Source organism: Stenella coeruleoalba (assembly GCF_951394435.1).
Source record: "Stenella coeruleoalba genome assembly, chromosome: 13".
In the NCBI taxonomy this organism is placed as follows: domain Eukaryota; kingdom Metazoa; phylum Chordata; class Mammalia; order Artiodactyla; family Delphinidae; genus Stenella; species Stenella coeruleoalba.
The window spans coordinates 53,956,530-53,977,172 of NC_137159.1; the positions used below are offsets into that span (position 1 = coordinate 53,956,530).

The following is a 20,643-nucleotide window of genomic DNA, read 5'->3' on the forward strand; positions in this document are numbered from 1 at the left end:
AACCACAATGCATTTCAGTTCTGCCACCAGCCTTTTCTGTGACCATGCTGCCAGGGACAGAGCTACAGGATCTTGATTTCCAACTTCATTGAATCCTTCATAAGGGTCATCATTATGGTAAAACAGTCCCTCAAAGTTATTCAAGTGATTACTTTTTTAAAAAAAAAATTATTTATTTATTTATTTATTTATGGCTGCATTTGGGTCTTCGTTGCTGCACGCGGGCTTTCTCTAGTTGCAGCGAGCGGAGGCTACTCTTCATTGCGGTGCGCGGGCTTCTCATTGCGAAGCACGCACTCTAGGCACGTGGTCTTCAGCAGTTGTGACACGCGGGCTCAGTAGTTGTGGCTCACGGGCTCTAGAGTGCAGGCTCAGTAGTTGTGGCACATGGGCTTAGTTGCTCCGCGGCATGTGGGATCTTCCCGGACAAGGGCTCGAACCCGTGTGCCCTGCATTGGCAGGCAGATTCTTAACCACTGCACCACCAGAGAAGTCCCCTCAAGTGATTACTTTTCAAAGGAAGTGGTAAAATCAGGGCAATCCAGCTTTTCTAAATAAACTGCACAACCTTATCAGATTGTTGTAGTGGGGAGAGTGGGAGGACTTGAATAAAGTATATACTGGATTTCAGAAGACTCTCTGGCATGAAACTCTACAGCAACCATTTGCTAACTACTAGGTGCATGTGAGTTTTTCTTCTCCCTTGTAGATGTGCACAGAATGACTAAACTTCAGAATCTTCTTTTTCCTTTTATTTGTTTAAAAGATGACTGTATGCTTCTGTTAATTTCAGGGTTATACTTCACCTCTATGAAATAACACTTCAGGTTTTGAGGGAATCATGAAAATATATCCCTGTTTTTTTTTAATAAATGTATTTATTTAATTTATTTATGGCTGTGTTGGGTCTTCGTTGCAGTGCACGGGCTTCTCATTGCGGTGGCTTCTCTTGTTGCGGAGCACGGGCTCTAGGCGCACGGGCTTCAATAGTTGTGGCTCACGGGCTCTAGAGTGCAGGCTCAGTAGTTGTGGCACACGGGCTTAGTTGCTCCACAGCATGTGGGATCTTCCCGGACCAGGGCTTGAACCCGTGTCCCCTCCATTGGCAGGCAGATTCTTAACCACTGTGCCACCAGGGAAGTCCCTATCCCAGTTTCTTTTGAAAATTGGTTTACCATTCATACCTGCCAACTGTCTATTGAGCATCTGGGACGTGGCAGACATTGGGATAAGTGCTCTGTATACATCCTCTCCTTTAGTCTTCAAACAACCCAACAAGGTAGAGATTCTCAGCTGCATGTTACAGAATGCTCAGAAAGGTTGAATCACTGGCCAAGATGACACACCAGTAAATGACTGGAAACTGACCTGACTCCAATGCCAATGCTCTTTCCACTACACGACATTGCCTTCTTATTAGTAATAGTGATGACAATAATAAATAATAAAAGCTACCACTTTGCTAGGGGCTTCACAAGCCTTCCCTTTAATCCCCTCAACAGTTTTTGCAACAATGTTGTACGGTAGACGTTACATTTTACAGATGATTAAACATGCAGTGAAGGGTTTGAAGAAGAAGGAACCGTGTGGCAGGAAGGGGTCTGGACTTAAAGGGGATCTCCACCATAAAACACGGTGTCATCTCAGGAAAATCAGAAAAATAATGTCATAGAACTGCTGAACTAGAAGGGACCTTGGAGGTGACGTGAGTCCAATCTCCTCATTTTTTCAGATAAGAAACTCAAGTTATCTTAGCTGACCCACTGAGTTTTCTCACCCATGAAGTGGGAAAAACAAAGCCTCCCTTGCCTTCCACCCCCGAGCCCGAGCAAGTTGTGAGGGTAAAACGAGGTATTGAACATGAAAATAATTTGAGAAACAAGTTTATATAGATGTAAGAAAGACTAGGAGCATCTACACCACCTAACAGTGCTATAAAAATTCTAGCAACTCCCTCTCCTTCTCTCTTCCCCTCATTTAGCTGCAAGAAAACACACTGATACACTGTCCTGGACATCAAGTGTGTTTTCATACTGTGTTACATAGACGTGTATACACTCAGGCACATAATTACAGCAGCACCAGTCATGCCAGTAAACTTAAGGTTCTGTCAGCTTTTCCAATATTAACTGCTATTTTCAGGCGGTTTTCAAACTTAGCAGCAAAAATTCATTTTGATGTGAAACTAGATATAATACATGGTCTCAGCAGGGGAGCAGAAGTCTCCATAAAAAAAAAGAGGGAACACTAGTAGGTCATTCTAGTATTTTCTAAGAGCTGACTCCCGTTCTGGACTCTTGAATGATGGAAGCCATTTTATTTTAAAGTCACCTGCAAATATTGTCTTACCATTAAAATCAAAGAGTTGATTTTTAACAGCTATTATCTAAATTATATATCATAATGTTTACAGGACTAAGGGGTTGTGGTTGGGTTGATGTTTGCATTCACAAAACACATGCTGCCCTCACCCCAGCCCTTTGTTGGTTAGGGTGAGCTGTAAGATGACTGCAATTGAGCTCGTGTCTCAGTTTACCTGTCCTTCTGTACCCACCGCACCTAAAACAGCCGCCCTTCCCCATCCCTCCCCACCCACTCTCCCTGCTCTAGTTGTGTCCTTAGCCCTCATCACCACTGGCACACATCATAACCTTGTTTGTTATTGCCCGTCTCCTCCAGCTAGAATGTATGCTCCATGACGATGGGATCTTCTAATGTTTTATTCACTGCATTTTCTCAGTGCCTAGCACAGAGTAGACGATCAATATTTGTCGAGAGAATAAACTAAATCTAGATATTGAATAATCTGAAAAACACAAGTCTCTGGGAATTCGAAGGCCACGTTCTATTGCTTATTCTTTAGAAAAGATTTTCTCCAAGAAGCTTTTACAGAGTCAGCGGCTATAATGGGATTTCAGAGGGCAGCTTTCTGTGCACAATACTGTCCCCACAAGAAAGAGAAAGAGCGAGCAGTAGTTTTAATCCTTAATTACTCAGTTATGAGTTTCAAAATGTTTTCTTTTTCATTTCGTTGAATGCAGACACCTTTGAGATGTGGATTAATATTTAGGAGGGACAATAGGACATCCTCCATTCATTCAATAAGCATCCACTGAGCCCTACTGAGTGCCAGCATCTGCCCCATAATGAACGGTTTTAGAAGCCCCCATATCCCCAGTGGAGGAGGACACTTTGTCTGGTACAGTCAGAGGAATACATCTTACAATTTAGGCTGCAAAAATCAAAACAAGAAAAAGAATATAGATTTCAAATTAGCCCATCACTTTAGAAACATTATTTTCAATTTACCAAAGCACAACTTTCTAAGCATTCACAGTCACCGAATCATTTTAAACTCAGAATGAACACTCAATTGAATGTAAAATTTTGACTGATGAGCAGAAATTTGAGAGAATTCATTTATCCCTGGAGAGGAGAGAGGAGTAGTTCCACAAAACAACAATGATATTGTTTACATCGTAAGCTCAGTTGTTATTTTGCTAGACTAATCTATACTCATATATTAAAGGGTGTGCACGTCTGGAAAAAATAAGTCTTCTTCAGACTTATTTTACAAGTAATATGCTATGCGTTTTTCATTTCCAGGCAATAAACTATTAAATACCAATTACATGTTTAAGCGTGTGTTTATTTTCTAACCATTTCTTTACCTGGTTTCTGAGATGCTGCCTTTGTCTGCTTTCTCCCTTACGTTTCCCTCAGTCTCTCAGTCCCCGACCCTGGCTTCTTTTTTTCCACCTGTTCTTTCATTGTCAGTAGTCCCCAGGGCTCTGCCTACTTTTTCTTCATGTTTTATACAGTTCTAGGCAACTGTACCGAAGTCCTCAACTTCAGCTATCAATTATGCATCAAAAACTCCCAAGTACATAACTGCAGCATTCACCATTGTCCAGGGCCCACACCCAGATTTTCAGGTGCCTACTAGAGCTCTCCATGGGGATGTTCTGAAAGTATCTTTAACCCATTCTGCCTAAAATGGAACTCAATATCCTTGGCCCAAACCTCTACACTTCCCAGGGCACTACCGACCAACCCATCCACCCATCGCTCTCTCTCTCTCTCTGTCTCTGTCTCTCTGTCTCTGTCTCTGTCTCTGTCTCTGTCTCTCTCTGTCTCTCTCTCTCTCTCTCTCTCTGTCTCTCTCTCACACACACACACACACACACACACACACACACACACAGCTGAATACCTATTAAGTATGCCAAACAATTCTATACCCTTCACCTTCAAAATGAAACTGGAAACCAGGAAATCGTGACATTGCCTTTTAAAACCCTTGTACCTTATTCTATCCCCAGGGAGGCACTCCAGAAATGTTTGTTGAAGGAACCTGTCAGTGAACACCCATTCAGTTCCCTCTTTTCCATCTTTAGGCCTTCACTAGCTCCTAACTGAACAATTCTAGGTAGAAGTTGGTCCACGGTAGACCCATAAAGAGCCTTGCTGCTTTCAAGTTCTTTCTTATTCCAAACCAGCTTTTATGTTGGCCGGAGTGATCTTTCTAGGACCCATACACTGCTCAAAAATGGCTCTCTATCTCCATTTCAGTGGCTCTCTATGACCCACATAATAAAGTCCCATCTCTCCATCATCATGTTCTCAGCCTTTCTTAAAGTGGTACCCAAACTAACTCTTTTAACTTCATCCCTCACCCCTCCCCAACCCTAACCCCAAACCATACAGACACTCTCACACTCCAACCAGAGCAAACTCCTGCAAACACAACATGCTTTTTCGTACTCTCCACCTGTGAGCACTGTCCCCTCCACCAGGGATGCTACTTTCTAGTCTCCTTCTTCTGAGGCTTAGAATGGCCTTCTTACTATTCAAGAACAAAGTCAAATACTGCTGCCTCTACGGAACCCTTCCTTAGGCAGTTAGTTACTCTTCGTGCTGTATCCCTAGTGTTTACCATATAGCATTGTAATTCCAGGAGCTTGTGCATTAATCTGCCCTGGTAAACAGTGAGATGCTCAAAGTGCACATTATTCCTATCTATACCCCACAATCCCCAGCACAGTGCGAGGCTCAACAAATGTTTGTTGAATCAAGACGAGTTCAAATCTCGGAGCATCTCACGTTCTATAGAAGGTGTAAATTAGAAAAAAAATCACACAACAAATAAAAACAGCCCCAGGCCCTATAGGATCAAGTGCTGGGCTGTTATAAGCCATTTTGCACTGTCCACTGTAATTTCATCTGTGTGTATGTTACATCTCCATGACCACATTATAAATTCCTCAGGGGCAGACTCTCAGCACTGGATGAACAACTGCGTGGACTTCCAAGAAGAACTTCTAAGGGCTAGGCTCTTGTTCTGAGGGTCTTAAAAACCATCTGGGGACTCTCTATTCCTACACCTGGAGGGCCAGGTATGGTGGAACACAGGTCCTCACCAAGAACAGAGGAGGATTTGTTGGGCCTCTGACCCAGCAAGCAGACAGGAACCAAGGGTCCTTCAGCACCATCTCAGTTCATGCCACTGAACCCACACTCACAGGGCACTTCCCTGAGATAAGCAAAAACAGAGGTTTGTACAGATGGGTGCAGAGGTGCTAGATTTTTTAAAAGGTGAGGAAATATGTCAGTAAAAAGAAAGTGCTCTTCTCAAATGAGAGTCCATGATTTACTTTTATAGCACGGCTGGCATGTAGTCAGGACTCCAGGAAGTTGGCAGTCACTTAGGGCACCTTCTACAGGAGGTTAAATGAATTCCACAGTGATAGCGAATTCTTGACAATGGTTAGCAGCTATAACAAGCTGGAGATCTGTCCATATTGCATCCCCATCCATCTCCGCATGGTCCTGAGTAAACTCACACTAACTGGCTTGGCACCCCTCCTTCCACCCAAAGCCATTTCAGAGGAATATTAGTAGATGCCATTGGTTGCTTGTCACTTCCGGACTGAAATTCAACTTGTAGGCTTGTGTGGCTGTATTTTAAATTACATCTGGGTCCTCCGATATCAGACATGGCTGATGGTCTTTAAGGAACACAGCGATAGGAGGTTACCTGTCAGCAACAAGAAGCCACTCACCGGAGGGAAAAAGGTACGGGAGGGGAGGGACATGTTGTTTCTTGGAATGAGTAAGATGTGCTAGTTTCATTCCTTTTTAAGATCTTTTCTTTTCTTCTTGTAAGTTTGCTAGAGAGTCCCTTGTAGCATTCTGGCAGGAGTCAGATGTTTTGACAGTGTCTCTCAACCAGTAAGTTGAGGAAAGTTTCCATCTGGGACAGGTAACAATCATTTCCTCCTGACATTTGGGGCTTCCTGTAATGACTTTCCAGGCATGGGTGCCCGTTTGCCCGAGGATCTAGGCTCAGCCCTGGGATCTGCTACTATTCCTGGTCAAGCCAGGAGCCCACCCTGGTGGCTAAGCTCTCTCTGAGGGCCACCTCATCCACGACCCCCAATATAAAAGCTGAAAAGCAAGGGGAACCCTCCCCTCCCTCTACTTTCTTTGCTTCTGGATCCTCTGACTCCAGACAGCAGAGCTGCCTTAGCTAGAAATCAAGGAACCATACTCCCCAGTAATGGCAGAAGCCATTTCTTCCCAAGCTTGACACCTGAACCTTTGTGTTGCAATGGTTTCATTCTGGCCACTTAGTATAATTTCTCTCACCTTCCTCGGTAGGGTTATCTGTACTAAAAAGTGTCATCTTCATCCAGGTAGACAATCCCCTGGACCTCTGCAGAGCCTGCAGCAGGTATGCAGGACACGGGTGCAGGGAACTGCAGCAGGCCCAGTTATGTGTAGGTATCGTCCAAGTCCAGGTCGAGAAAAAAAATTTTCCCCTCCTGCCAACCATTTCTCTGAGAACAGTTTTTGTGAAAAGCCCCCTATATTCTATACTCATCACAGCTGGAAAGTCTCCCTAATTCTTCAAGGTAATAAGAGTGAACACATATTCATTCAGAGTCAATCATGTGCTAAAGCTTTCCAATGCACTGGCTTGTTTACTCCCCATTTTACAGATGAGAAACTGAGGCTCCGAGAGATGAATCCAGTAAGTGGCTAGGTAGTAAGAATGACAAGTTTTGTATGCAGGTATTTCTGACTCCACCCACTGATACTTTGCCTTCAGAAACTGGGCCCTCCTATGAATTCGAAGCATTTGGCCAAAGTGCAGTTTTTGCTGAGTACCCTGAGAACTTGTTTTCTCTCCATTGAGTCTGCTGAGCCCTGAATTACCAAGAACTCAGAATCCACCAGTGCACCTGCCCAGGTTGTTTCTCTGTGGGCCTCTCATGGCACCTTTAGCCTCTGGGCCACAAAACCAGGGAGGAGTGGTCTAGGCTCAAGAAAACATTACAGCATCTCAAATTGTAATAGACTAAAACCTTTAGTGTTATCTTAGTCTTGGACTGTGACTCCCACACACAGACACTCATCAGGGGGAGGTCCTTTGGAAGCAGGACAACAGCCCTGGGAGCTAAGAAGGAGAAGAGTGCAGTTATCCGCTGGGTGCCCCCGAGCTCTGGGAACCCTTCCAGCCCACTGGCATGGGATAGAGAGCTGCTGCTCTTCCCTGCTGAGTCCAGGTGACCCTTCCTGAGTCCGTCTGGGTGGGGGCCCAGGGAGTGCAAACGCCTTGCCTCCCCAGACCTCCCAATGGGGATGGGACCCCTGGGTGGGAACTTCAGTATGTCCATGTGCCATCCACAACTGGGATTCCCCCCTTAGGGTGGACCCCTGACCCCTTAGACTAGAACACCCCGCAGTCTGAGCAGGCCTGCAGGACAGGAGGGGCCTAAGCGAGGTCCCCTCCTCTCATTTCTAATGCTGCATTTTGATGCGGGCCCCTCTGATTTGGCCTCCCCACTCCTCACAGAGCATGAGTAAGTACTGCCCACTCCAGGGCCCTGCCTCATCCTTCTCCGAGTTAAGGGTGAGTATCAGCTGTCAGTAGGAGCACTGCTGTCCTCAGAGGAGGCCGCTGTGTGGAGCCCCACTTCAGACTAGGGGGAGCATCGTTCAGAGTTTAACAGGGTGCAGGAGAGCTGCTAGACATTCCAGTTCAATCTCCATGTAGATCTATTCATAGCTTGGGCAGTTTTCTCTTGTAAATCGTTCTCATGATTTACGATAGATCCTATGTAAATCATGCAAATCTGCTGCAAATAGGCTTTGAAGGGGTGTTGGTGATGAGTGAAGTACTGTTTGTGCGCTGTGAGATCCAGGAGTCCTTGAAATTGTGTTTACGTATGATAGTATTCCTAGAAGCCTTTACGTCCAAGAATCTCCGTCCCCTCTCTGAAAATCCTGATCTTGCAAATGCTCATGAGAACCACCTAAGGCTAATGGGGGGATGAAGAGGCCCCCAATTCCTTCTGCCCTCAACTTGGGCTGCTCACTCAACCACGACAGCTGCCATTAATATCTTGGCGCATGCCCCTTCCTTGCCTCCAGACCTATTACCCACCTCAGAGGGAATTGAGAAGGCCAATTTAATTGAATTGATTACCACTTACAAAGCTGTGGTTACTCCTCTGAGAGGGCTATTTAAAGTTTCTGAGGTATATAGAGATAACAAAATAGAAAGCAACAGTGTAAGGCAAAGGATGATTATCAAATTGCTCTGGGAACCTTCAATGTGAAAAAGATATAAAAGAAAGATTGAAAGGTATTAGTCTATAAGTCTCACTGAGGTCAGAAGACTAGAGCAAACCTTTTTTAAAAGAAGAGATAAAACTTTAGAAAATACTTCACACACACAGTATAGTCCTTTCTCAGATAAATGTGAGTTCCTGTCTTAGACTACTTTAACATTGTTAACCTATTTTAAATCCCTATGGAACAGCAAGAGTCTTACATAGTTATAAGATTTTTTTTTTTAATGCATGTGCTTTAAGCTTGTTTTCTTACTTTAAATAGATATATATTAACTCTCTGTTTAGGCTGCAGGACCTCCTAGCTTAGTATAACAGCCCCCCAAAATAAGAGTGGATAAAAACTCTGTAATTTACTCTCAGGCATAAATGGATACATAAATGTAAAAATGTGCACAATATTTTATGCCATGCTTGGCTTCATTGTGACCTAATGTTTATAATATGTAAATAATGGCTTCCTTTTAAAGCAAAGAACAGATTAATATACAGATTCATCTGAAGCCCCTTTATTGAATATAAACAGAAATAAAAAGAAAAATGTTGTTTTGCAATAAATACCCAATGACAAAGGTAACCATTGAAGGGATTTATAATGACAGAAGTCAACAGAAAACTTTCAATATCATACTTCTACTTTAATATGAAGATATTGTTATCAAAGGAAAAGACTCAAGAAATTCTTTGATAAAAATCATCTCACACTATCTTTGAAGTGGTTTCATTTATTTTACTACCCACTGTGTTCCTTATCAGAAGGCCAAGGGTAAGAAGTTCCCTAGTTATGATTAGGAAAGAATCTGATAGATCAGAAGACCAAATTGAAGTTGGACATAATAAGTATTAAAGTATTACATGACATTAATCCTGCCATTCCATTACTCTCTCCATCTTTGTGCACAGACTAATTATTCTGAAGCCAGTGTTCAGGAGAAAATAGAAACATACTTACCCTGGGCTGGAGTAATCTCTTTATTGCATCAACAAGGCTGGCTCTGTACTGGTCCAGAAACAGGCTGACATTGAGAAGAGAACAGAATCCAGATTAAACTGGGTTTTCAAGTCTAATGATACTAATGGAGATCAAGACCAATTACACATGTTTACTCAACACTAAAAAAGAGAAATGTTTCCTCCCATTCAAGTGTCTCACTGGAATAAACAAAAGATACTGTGGTCAGTGTTATCCAACCAAAGTCAAGTCATCAACATGCGATGGGCCACGATTCAACATGACTGGCCATGTGTTAGTGTGAAAGGGACAATTTTTAAGCTGCTGTTTGGGGGAAATCATCTGGTGGAGATGAAGCTCTCCCCACACTTGTCTGTAGACCTGTGCCCTCTGCCCACTGAGGGTGCTGTGAGGCCACCCTCCAAAAACAAACCACCGGCCCTATTACACACCAACCACAAAACAGCTCTCAGGTGGTGATAGTTTTTAGCGACTAGCAACAGCACTGAGGTTAGAGCCAACAAGTGACCTAGGAGTAAACAAAGACCAGGTTTAGGCAGTGTGTCCCAGAGACCATGGCAACTCTGGATTTTTCCCCCTTGATCTCCATGTTGATTTTTTTCCAGTTCATGTGATTTTTCATTTTTCTTTTCTGGTTTGAGAATTTCTCTTGTTGGTCTGTCACCTCTTTGGCTGGATCAGTCTGACCCTGTCTTCACCAGGCCTTATCTTGGAAGTTTAGGACAGAGTTTCCTTATCCAGGACTTGCAGGCTAGAACACTGGATGGCCTTGTGCATCAGCTATCCCATGAGGGGCCTAAGCAAAGCCTCTGCTCCCATTTTGAATGCTGTAGTTTGGTGTGGGTCCCTCTGATTTGGCCTCCCGCTCCCCAAACAGCATGGCTAATTACCACCTACTCTGGGGCCCTGCGTCGTCCTCCTTCGAGCTAAGGATGAGTATCAGCTGTCAGTGGGAGCGCTGCTGGTGGAGCCACACTTCAGACAAGGGGAGAGCATAGTTCAGGGTTTCCTAGGCTCTGGCTCTGACCTTTCTGCTATGTGACCTTGGGCAAGTCACTTCATCTGAGGCCTCAGTTTTCCTGTCAATGAGGGCCCACCTCTGTGGCTGCAGTGGGCATCAAATGAATGATATATGTCGGTTGATGAATATTTGTTGATGACCTGCTGTATACTAGGGGCTGTTTCAGGCCTTGGAGATAAGCTGTGAATAAGACGAAGTTCCCATCCTCAAGGAGCTTCCAGTCTGTATTCATTTCTGCGTCACTAGGTCTGGCCCAGCATACACACAGAGAGGAGGCTCAATGAAGAGTTACTTACTGCCTAACTGGCAGAACAACACAGTCTTTGAAATGCAGGAGCTTACGCAGGGTGGGTTTCAATGCCTCTAAAACAGGCTGTATGCACTCCTTCACTGGTCTTGCTAGGGAGGAATCAGCATTTAGGTAGGATGTTTCACCAGACCAGGTTCTCTCCTAAGTCTCTCACTTAAGAGGAGTGGGGAGAGCGGCTTTTTGTAGTTCTCAGTGCTTGGGTTTCACCATGACATGCTCAGTGGAAGTTTCTTCTATAAAGTTCTGCTTTGAGCAATGGAAAAAGAATCCTCTTAAGGTGAGCTAGAAGTGATCTCTAGAATGGGAAACTATCCATCAGGATAATCAGGATAACCTGATTATTACCCATGGGAAAATTTCTTATTGCTCCAGAAAACTATGCACTTAAATCTTAGAGCACAAAATGTGTCTAATTCGAATGCTACAAAAATTTGCCTTTTAGCCATATTCATCAGTGGTTAATAACCAGTAAGGATCGATAAGAAAGGAATCGAATTGTATTTAAGTGTTTTGAAATGTTCTCTTTAGGACTATATACCTTATTGTTTTGTGAGGTAATACTATCTTAAATGTTAATAATTAAGCATTTTAAAGAAGACTACCACTGTGAGAAAATACCTCTGTCAGTTACTTGGGTCCACAGGAGACCTGGCTGGTTGGGATACACAGCACCAGGCAAAACACCATTCTCAATTTATACCTGTGCATCCTAAGAGCTGGTAAGATTGTTAGAGATAAATAAGCAACAACTTAAAAGCTGAGCTCAAAACATAACCTTATAAGGGGAGCGGGAAATAGGAGTTTGGAATTAACATATACACACTGCTACATAAAAAAATAGATAAACAATAAGGACCTACTGTATAGCATAGGGAACTATACTCAACATCTTATAATAACCTATAATGGAAAAGAATCTGAAAAAGAATATATATATATGTATATATAAATAACTGAATCACTTTGCCGTACCCTCGAAACTAACACAACATTGTAAATTAACTATACTTCAGTTAAAAAAGCATAACCTAATATAGTACTATTTCTACTTAATGTTGGCAATGGTGACAAAAATGTTAACCTCACAGCTCACTAGAAAATGCAGCTTAACACAGAGCACACAATCAAAACACAGTTATTTGAAAGCTAATGCTGTCTACTCCATCACTGCAAGTCAAATTTCCCAAAAGTAATTTTTGTAGTTCTCTAATAGGTCTTTATTCCAAGCAAGCTCACCTTTATACCTAGCTCTGGTGCAGAATTTATAACGCTTAGTAGGATACATCCTATCAGCAATTTCAACGTACTTTAGTGGGAGTGATATATAATCTCCTGAAAACTCACCCCTTAAATAAGTCCTAATGGGCTCAGAGAACAGCAGTAGCTTAAGTGGATCTATTAAAAAAGGCTGAGTGGGTCAGTGATTGGGGTGAAGATACCATTTCAACTCTCCCTTCAGTTACTGATCAGAATACATCGACAGTCGGCCTAGTTTGGCCATCAAACACACACACACACACACACACACACACACACACACACACACACACACACACACACACACACACACACACACACACACACACACACACACACACACACACACACACACCTCTATATAATTCACTTGTGGAATCAACGCTTGCCTTGTTCCACTGATCTGAATCACAGATTATACGACAAAGGAAAGGTGCCAGGCCATTTTCATCGCCTCCCTTAGAATCAGTCAGGATTTTCTGCAGAGCACAGAGCAGCTCCAGCTCCTCTCATAGGGAAATTAATTAGTGCAGAGAACAAGGAGACATTTCTGTCAGCATCCACAGAGAGGAAGACCTCTATGTAATTTTCACGGTGAAATATGCTCAGTTACATTCACTGTTTTAGATTTAACTTTCGGCAGACGGAATGGCCTCTATCAGTCTTTAGCAACTGATTGCCGGGGAGCCGTATTCTGATCTCGCTTGGTGCCATCCCTTAGGTACGAGATCTTCTCTGGGACTGAGTTTCCTCAGGTGTGAGGTAAGAGGGCTGACTACATTTGGGTTAAAGGTCTTTTCAGGTGGAAAGGTCTGTGAGTTGTGATTTAGAACTACCTATGATCACAGCATCTGGAAGAAAACAAAGAAATCCTAGAGCCTATTTTGAGAAAAAAATTTTTTCTTCACAAAACCCCAACTTTTTGCATCATTTAAAGTAAACATGATAGAAAATAAAAACAATCCACTGTATATAGTTAGTATAAAAATGCTGGGAGAGCAAGTGAAGTGATGTACCTTCCCCATTTCTTCCCAACGTCTCAGGCTGGAGGCATGCAGATGTGGTGCACACCGTCCTGCAGACCTAGCTCCGTGTGTCTGGCTAGGGGTGGCTTCAGACTTGCTTTCCAAGCCTTTAGAGAATCCAAATGTGCAGAAACTATTTTTTTTTTAATTTATTTACAGAATCATTTTTATTTTTGCAGAGCTACAGTAAACTGGAAAGCCATCAAACACTGAATGGAAGTGTTCACTGGATAAAAAGCATCTTACTACCAGACTCTCAGAATATTGTGATTGAACAGGAGTCTGGAAAGGCAGGTTTAAAATTAACAAGCACTCGCTATTCTAAACTCAGCAAGGACCGGGCTGGATTGCATTCCAGCAGAAAGGAACTCTTATATTAAATTCAACATTAAACAAGTCAACCAAGGAATTTAATAGGAGGGTTTTTTTTCTATACCTGTGGTTAAATATTCTAATATTTTGATATTTGTCAACAGCATCCATTTGCAGGTATGACTGCACCTTGAGTTTTCCTTCTGTTTATTTCAAAGTTGACATTTTACAAGTTACTTAGGAACTGTTGAACCATGAAACTATATTTCATTGTCCAAAATGCTGAATGGTGAAATAACGACTAGCTTTCAGTGTGCCTCTTTATTCTATAATCTAGTTGAGCTACTAAATTTAGATGTGAACTAAGAGACTGTCTCTTCTGGGAAATGAGTTATTTCCCCCATTGCCTACAGGTTTATGAATGTTTGAATGTAAATATATGAATATCTGAATGATTTAACAACATAAACATATCGCTGCTCGTTGTAATCATGTGCATTTTACTTGAACCACAATGTGGGTTTGGAATAGGTTTGTGAATAGAGCTTGTTTTCATGTAAATGGGATCAAGCAGTACCACTGGTTAGCTATTCAGGGAAGCAGACAATGCCACCCTTGCTGGAAATGCTTCAGTAAGAATTTAATCCATGTACCTAATATTTGAACTCCAACTCTTGCTTCATATTCCTGTGGCCTAATCCAGATCTCATTGACTGACAAGGACTCAAGGATGGTGTGAGACTTAACGTGATCTATTTATGTGTGGCACCTATTTCTGGCACTGACTATTTCAGGTTTCATCTTGGAGGTAGTGTCTAAAGAGAGCTTTCTTTTCCTCCTCTGTGACATTCTTTAAAAAAAAAACATAGCAGCATGGTCTGCCTGCCTGCCTGCCTGCCCCTAGAAGCAGCATCCGTGCAATAACTCTGACAGAGAAACATCAATCCAACAGGACATAAAGAACACATGGAATCCTGGGCTTCCCTGCTATATGCACAACACGTATATTATGAACATCGTTGTACTTTCTAAGTTTCTGAACAGCTTACCCATCCCTGTGAATATGAAGACAGACCATTACCAAAGCATTTCTTTTGGAAATAGTATCAGCATCGCAGTGAGAGTGGCTTAATGTTTCACATTTACAAATGGGAAATTATAAACAGGCTGACATTCAGGCACTGACAACACCGGAGGAAAAGAAAACTTAACAATTCATGCATAGAAAAGCCATTTATAAAATGAAACTTGGTGTATTTAGTTCATTTGAATACATAAATTCTCAATAGTGACTAGATGTGTATTTATGTATATGGTATGTGTGTGTACGTATAACATTGTATTATTATGTTATGTATTTGTAATGAAAGGCTTAACTGAATATGCATTATGTATATCAGTTGTACAGGATCCTGTTGTTGGCTAGGGAAAAAAGACTATTTTTCAAACATGTTGTGTGGCTATTTTTAACCTAACTGAGAACATTAATCAGAAAAGAGCTTAAATCTGACTTCCTCTGCTTCCCTGGTACAAATAGGATGACATGGTGTGAGTGTCATAACACAAGGTATGACAGAGCCAGGCTGTTTTGACATTTGTGCAAAGGACAAAATTAACTTTAAATCTCTTGGCCAGACCTGACTTCCCCACAGAATCAGAGCCCATCCATGTGCGACCCTCGTCTAAACCTCCAAGATTCTACCCTTCTTCCCTCTTTCCGCTGCTCTCTGATCTGACTTTCATGCTTAATCTGATCTAATCCTGCCTGCATTATCTTCATCTGTGCAATGAAACCTGGAGAATCCTTTCTCATATTTGGTGAGGGACAGCATTTACTAAATTACTTGCTCAAATCATATGGTGAGGTTTTAGCTCCTTATTTTTGATTAGATGAGGGGCTGTAATATTGAGACACAATATCAATGATTAGTCAAAAATCTGCTTCTCTCTTTTTCTGGAAAAAGGTTTTCTGAAACTGGGTGCAGAGAGACTAAAATGGCCATGAAAAACTAGAAAATCTCAACTAAGAATAGAAGAAAATATTTATGTTTCCTTGACAAGTATTTTTCAGAAGAAAACAGAAAGCAAGTCTAATTTCATTGACTTAGGTGAAAGTTAGCCACTGAAAATCTTATTAAATAATAATTTAAAATAAAGACTTCCTGAAAACTTCATTGCATTCATTCAACTCTTACATAAGGAAAGTGTTCTCTGGGTTATGGATCTTGTGTTTGGGTTTATCAGTATAATAGAACTTCTTTAGAATCTGAACTTGTGTTTTCAAATCCATAGTGTCATTTTAAAAATCATGATAAAACTACAAATAAGATTTTACCCTTAACAGGAAAAATACTTGTGAATTGTCAATGTTTCTCATATTATTATTCAATACACGAAGAAAATACATAAGATTAGTTGAAATCATTATTAAGGTTTGATACATATTTATCCTGTAACTTAGGATCAGACTTTCATTAACAATAAGTAGACTGGGCTAAAAGAGAAGACTAAATATCTAATGTAAATTATTTTTAAAAGGCAGGCATCTCACAGAGATTTTACTATTATTATTTGCATAACAATAAAATGTAATTTTATAATTCTTGTTTTATGTATAATTAAATATCATAATTGAAGACATTGAAAATACTAGATAGCAAACATACATTTTAAGAAAAGCTATTTCCCTAAAGATATTTCACAGATATGTTTATACGCTGGAGTGTATATGTGTGCAAACACACATACATATATATATTCCCTTATATCAATAGTCAGATCTCTCCTAAGAAGTAAGCTAATTGAGCTGTTTGTGTTGATAAACTCCTTTTTCTCCAGACTATTCCTCTCCGAGCCATAATTATTTGCAATTTGCCTAAGTCGTCCATTTACTGATACGTCAAGCATGAAACAGAGGCAATTCCAGAAAATGGAAATGCTTCTCAAAATCAATCTTTGGGAAATAATGTGGTAGAAGTTACTGTGTGATAGAAGACTACCTTATAACTGTCACATGGAGATGAATGTTAATTTGTTGAGGTTAAGGCAGCTTTGTGCCTCATTTGTTGACTTTGCTTTGCCGTCAGCAAAGCAGCACAGCCCAATTACTCCAGCAAAGCTATTTTTTCTAACAGGAGTTTTATGATTTTTATGTACTTACCAGTCAGCACACATAACAATGTCAAAATGTCCTTCCAGTTGAGAGACATCTGTCTCATTATCCCATCGTAAAACGCTTGAGAAGAAAAAGATTTTAAAAATTATACTTAGGGTTTTTTTTTTAACTTTTGATTTTGAGCTATTAACATTATTTTTTGTGGCACTTGAAATTATTTAAAAGGTATATACAAATTATTTCAAAAGGCATAATAAAAAAAACTAGGCATGTAACTGTCTGTTCCATATTTTATTTAGTCTTCAGATCTAGAAGAGGAAGAATTCTCTATTCAAATACAATAGTTAAGCTTTTGCTAGTTCTTATAGGTTTGTGTAGACAAACTAGGGAAAAATATCTTATCTTGACCATGGTCATTAGAATGAGCCTAGACTCTTAACATCAATGAAGTAGATACTAAAATCAAAGTATTCCCCATCTACTGGAATACAGCCTTATAAAAACAAATGATGTGAAACTTAGTGCCTGGCATGTCGGTTGCATTTCTTATGAATGTGATGAGTACTTTGGCAAGATGGAAGAAAAGAATACCAACTTTCATTTGGTTGCTGTGAGTTTTCAGGCACATTTTAAAATTCACCTCTCCTGATACTTAGTCTCCAAAAAGGATCAGGTTTTAAACCTCATATTAATAACAATAATTAATAACATGTATTTGAAAATTCTAGTTATGCTTATGATGCCAACCAGAGATTTTAAGTTACTTTCAATGAATAACTGTGATAATTAGCATTTTACCATATTAAAGTATTTTAATGACTCCTCTCCCCACCACATCAACTGGGATTTGCAGTATTACTTTTCAAAGTAAAATTCTGCTCCTATTATCTATTTTGATTATTATTTAAAACTAAACTGAGTGAGCATAGCCTACTCTGTCCAGCTTTATTTGCTTATCTTGGTGGGTTCTTTATTTCTTCTATATCTTCTCTGGGTGAAAAGTCATATGTTTGAATATAAAAATAAGTCCCAAAGTTCTTTTCATATACATTAATATATATCCATGCTAGTGACTTGCTTAAGGTAGAAAAGATTAAACACATCACCACAAAAATACCTACACAGACTGAACATCAGTTGTTTATTCACTCATTCGACTCATCCTTAGTGAGTACCTACTGTGTGTCAGGCCCTGTGATGTACCACAGGCCATGCTTCACAGAGGCAGCGCCATAATTCTGACGCCACGCCCTATGTGTTATGGAAGCATATAGACTCAGAACTCCAGGGAGGGCTTCCAGAACAAGTGGATGACTTCTCTGTTCACAGGTCCAGTGAAACATGCATGAGCTTTATAAATTAACTGTAGCGTTGTTGTACTTTCCCAGGCCCATTGGAGAGCCAAGAAATGGAGGAAACCAGGAAACCCCTAAGAGATTAATGCTGCTTTTTCTTTGGATTGATTTCTCAAATACTCCAAGCACCTGGGGAGAGTGGGAAACAACCAACACCAACTTTTCTGGAAACGCCAAGGCTTCCAGTGCAGCTGGGACTCAGGCTCAGTGAGAGAGCAGGCCTGTTCAGCCCTCATCAGAGACCTAAGAGTCTTAGAGAGTTTCCACATGAACAAGATGGTTTAAAATATAGATCTATGCTAGACCTTTTCAGATCATAAAAGTAACGTCTCCATTGCACAGATTTGGGGCAGAAAAGTATTAAAAGTATTCATCATTTCATCATTCATGAACCATTATTTAGAAGAGGCTTCTAATACATGTGTAATGACTAAAGCACAAGAACAGAAAGTGCAGGAAATCCTGTGGTGATATTGGATATTGGATTCCTGAGGAGCTTCAGCCTCTCGGTTCAACAAAGACCAACCGGAAAGATGGGTCTAGACAGCAATGGGTTGTGGGTTAGCACAGCAGATGTAACAAGTCATGATTTTAAAAGAAATGGAAATGCTCATCTTAGCCACATGGACCACAACACATTCCCAAAAGGCATTTTCCCCCAGTTTTTATGAGGCTTACGGCTATGCTGTCCCCATAACTGTAAGCAGGTGACAAAGACGGAGGGGTGTATGGACAGAGTCTAGCTTTGGCATGACAGACATACCTAAGTTCAAATATTGGTTCCTTCCCTTACTAGCTATGTGAACTTGGGCAATTATTTCACCTCTCTGAGTCTGTTGTCTCATCTGTAAAATGGAGATAGCAACGGCCACCTTCGTGAACAATCTAAGGGCACCATTCACACTGTACTCTGAGTTCTGTTGTTCACGTGGCAAACAATGAGAATAGTGTCCCCCGAGAGTGGTGGAATCAGGTGGCTTCTATCTCGGAAGGCTAGAGATGACGGTGACTTCAATATTCAAGAAACTAGTCCTTCCAACTCCTCTCCTCTGATGGTCTTGCCCTCCACCCTCCTCAGACAGTCACGTGACAGTCATGCACGCTAGAGCAGTGCTTCAGCTGTGGGGCAGGATCAGATTTTTTGTTGTTGTTTACAGCCAATCTGTTGTAGACCATTACTTTTGTAAAATACAACAACAAATGAATAGACAAATGAGATTTAAAAAGCAAAGACATTCTGAATACAAGTCCACTTATCATAGGCTTGGATGTCACAGTAGTGTTTCTAAACATTTCCTTCAATTTCTGAACTTACCTCATTGCAGCTCAGTAATGTACAGTTCACAAACTGGTACCAGTCCATGGCCTCTTCATGAAGTAGCCCTGCTCTCAGTCCTCGTCTTTACCAATAACTGCAACCCTGACCCACTCTCTGACAGCCCCTCTATCTTTCACAGCTCACCCCTTATAGAAGGGACTCTCATTCCAAGCGTTCTTCCATCCTACTGGCCTACAATCTGCTGATCCTCTCACCACGTCACTGTTCCTCTTCCCTAACATTTGTCTTCCCTCCTTGTCCATTGTAGGTCCCATAGCCAACCATCGGAACTATTCCCTCGCATGCCCCCTTCGCTCCCTCGTCCCTTTCTCATGTCCTCGTATTTGCTAAATCCAGCTCTCCACCTGCTCCAAGACCACATGTGTGCACCTGAATGTGGCTGGAGAAAGCACACAAGCATCCTGACTGGCTTTGCTTAAAATGCATGGCCATGAACCACAAGTGGATTCTTGATGTCCGGCAGTTATTCTTTCATTTCCCTTGTCCATTGACTCTTCTGGTCTCCTAGCTCATTATTTTGTACCACCTTCACTCTTTTCAAAATTCTAACACTTCCTCCCTCAGCCTTACTTTCAAGCCGATGACCTTGCTTCCTACTTTACTGTCAAAACTGCTGTAATCAGATGAGAACTTCCACAAACTCCCACCACCACACTTACACTCCTAACAGCATCTGTACCTACATACTCTGTTTCCTGCCTATTATCATGGACGAATTAGTCACACTCCTATCTAAAGTCAGTACCTCCTCTTATACACAGGAGCCATCCCCTTTTGTCTGTTCTACGGCACAGTTCTAGCAACTCTTCCTTCTCTAGCCTATATTATCAGTTCTTTCCTCTCTACTGGATTATTTCCATCAGTTTTCAAACATTCAAGCAGCTATTTTTCCCTCTTAAAATATCCTCTCTTTGCTCTATCCTCCCTTCTGGTTATTGCTCCATTTCCTTATTCCTCGTCTGCAGCAAAACTCCAAGAAAAAGTTGTTTAAAATCTGTTTTCAAATTCTCTCCTCCCAATCAGGCTTTTGTCCCCACTGTTCCACCAAAAATGCTCTTGTCAAACTTTCCAAAGGTCTCCACGTTGCTAAATTCAGCTCAGTTTTTAGTCTTCATCTTATCTGACCTACCAGCCTGCACTTCTCCCATGAGCTCCAGATTCATATATCCAACTTTTAATATTTCCACTTGGATGTCTAACAGACATGTCAAACTTAATATCTCTAATATTGAATTCCTCATCATCTTTCCCCAAATTCATATCAATAACTGTTTTTCTCATCTTGTTAATTCTATCTTTC

At 41.2% G+C, this 20,643-nt stretch overlaps 1 protein-coding gene across 3 annotated transcripts in view; it reads right to left on the minus strand.

Annotated features, from left to right (window-relative positions):
• The window catches only part of CAMKMT (calmodulin-lysine N-methyltransferase), a 407,610-nt gene that overhangs the window by 16,384 nt on the left and 370,583 nt on the right, over nt 1-20,643 (minus strand). For 2 of the 3 annotated variants that reach the window (XR_013831098.1, XM_079941096.1), the window contains exons 8-9: nt 16,695-16,769; nt 9,589-9,652 (exon numbers count right to left, since the gene is read on the minus strand). Coding sequence is in view for 2 of the 3 variants with exons in the window: in XM_079941096.1 (XP_079797222.1) it covers nt 9,589-9,652; nt 16,695-16,769 (139 nt within the window). In the remaining variant the exon portion in view is untranslated. The remainder of the gene's footprint in view (nt 1-9,588; nt 9,653-16,694; nt 16,770-20,643) is intronic. The other variant, XM_079941097.1, reaches the window with a different exon arrangement.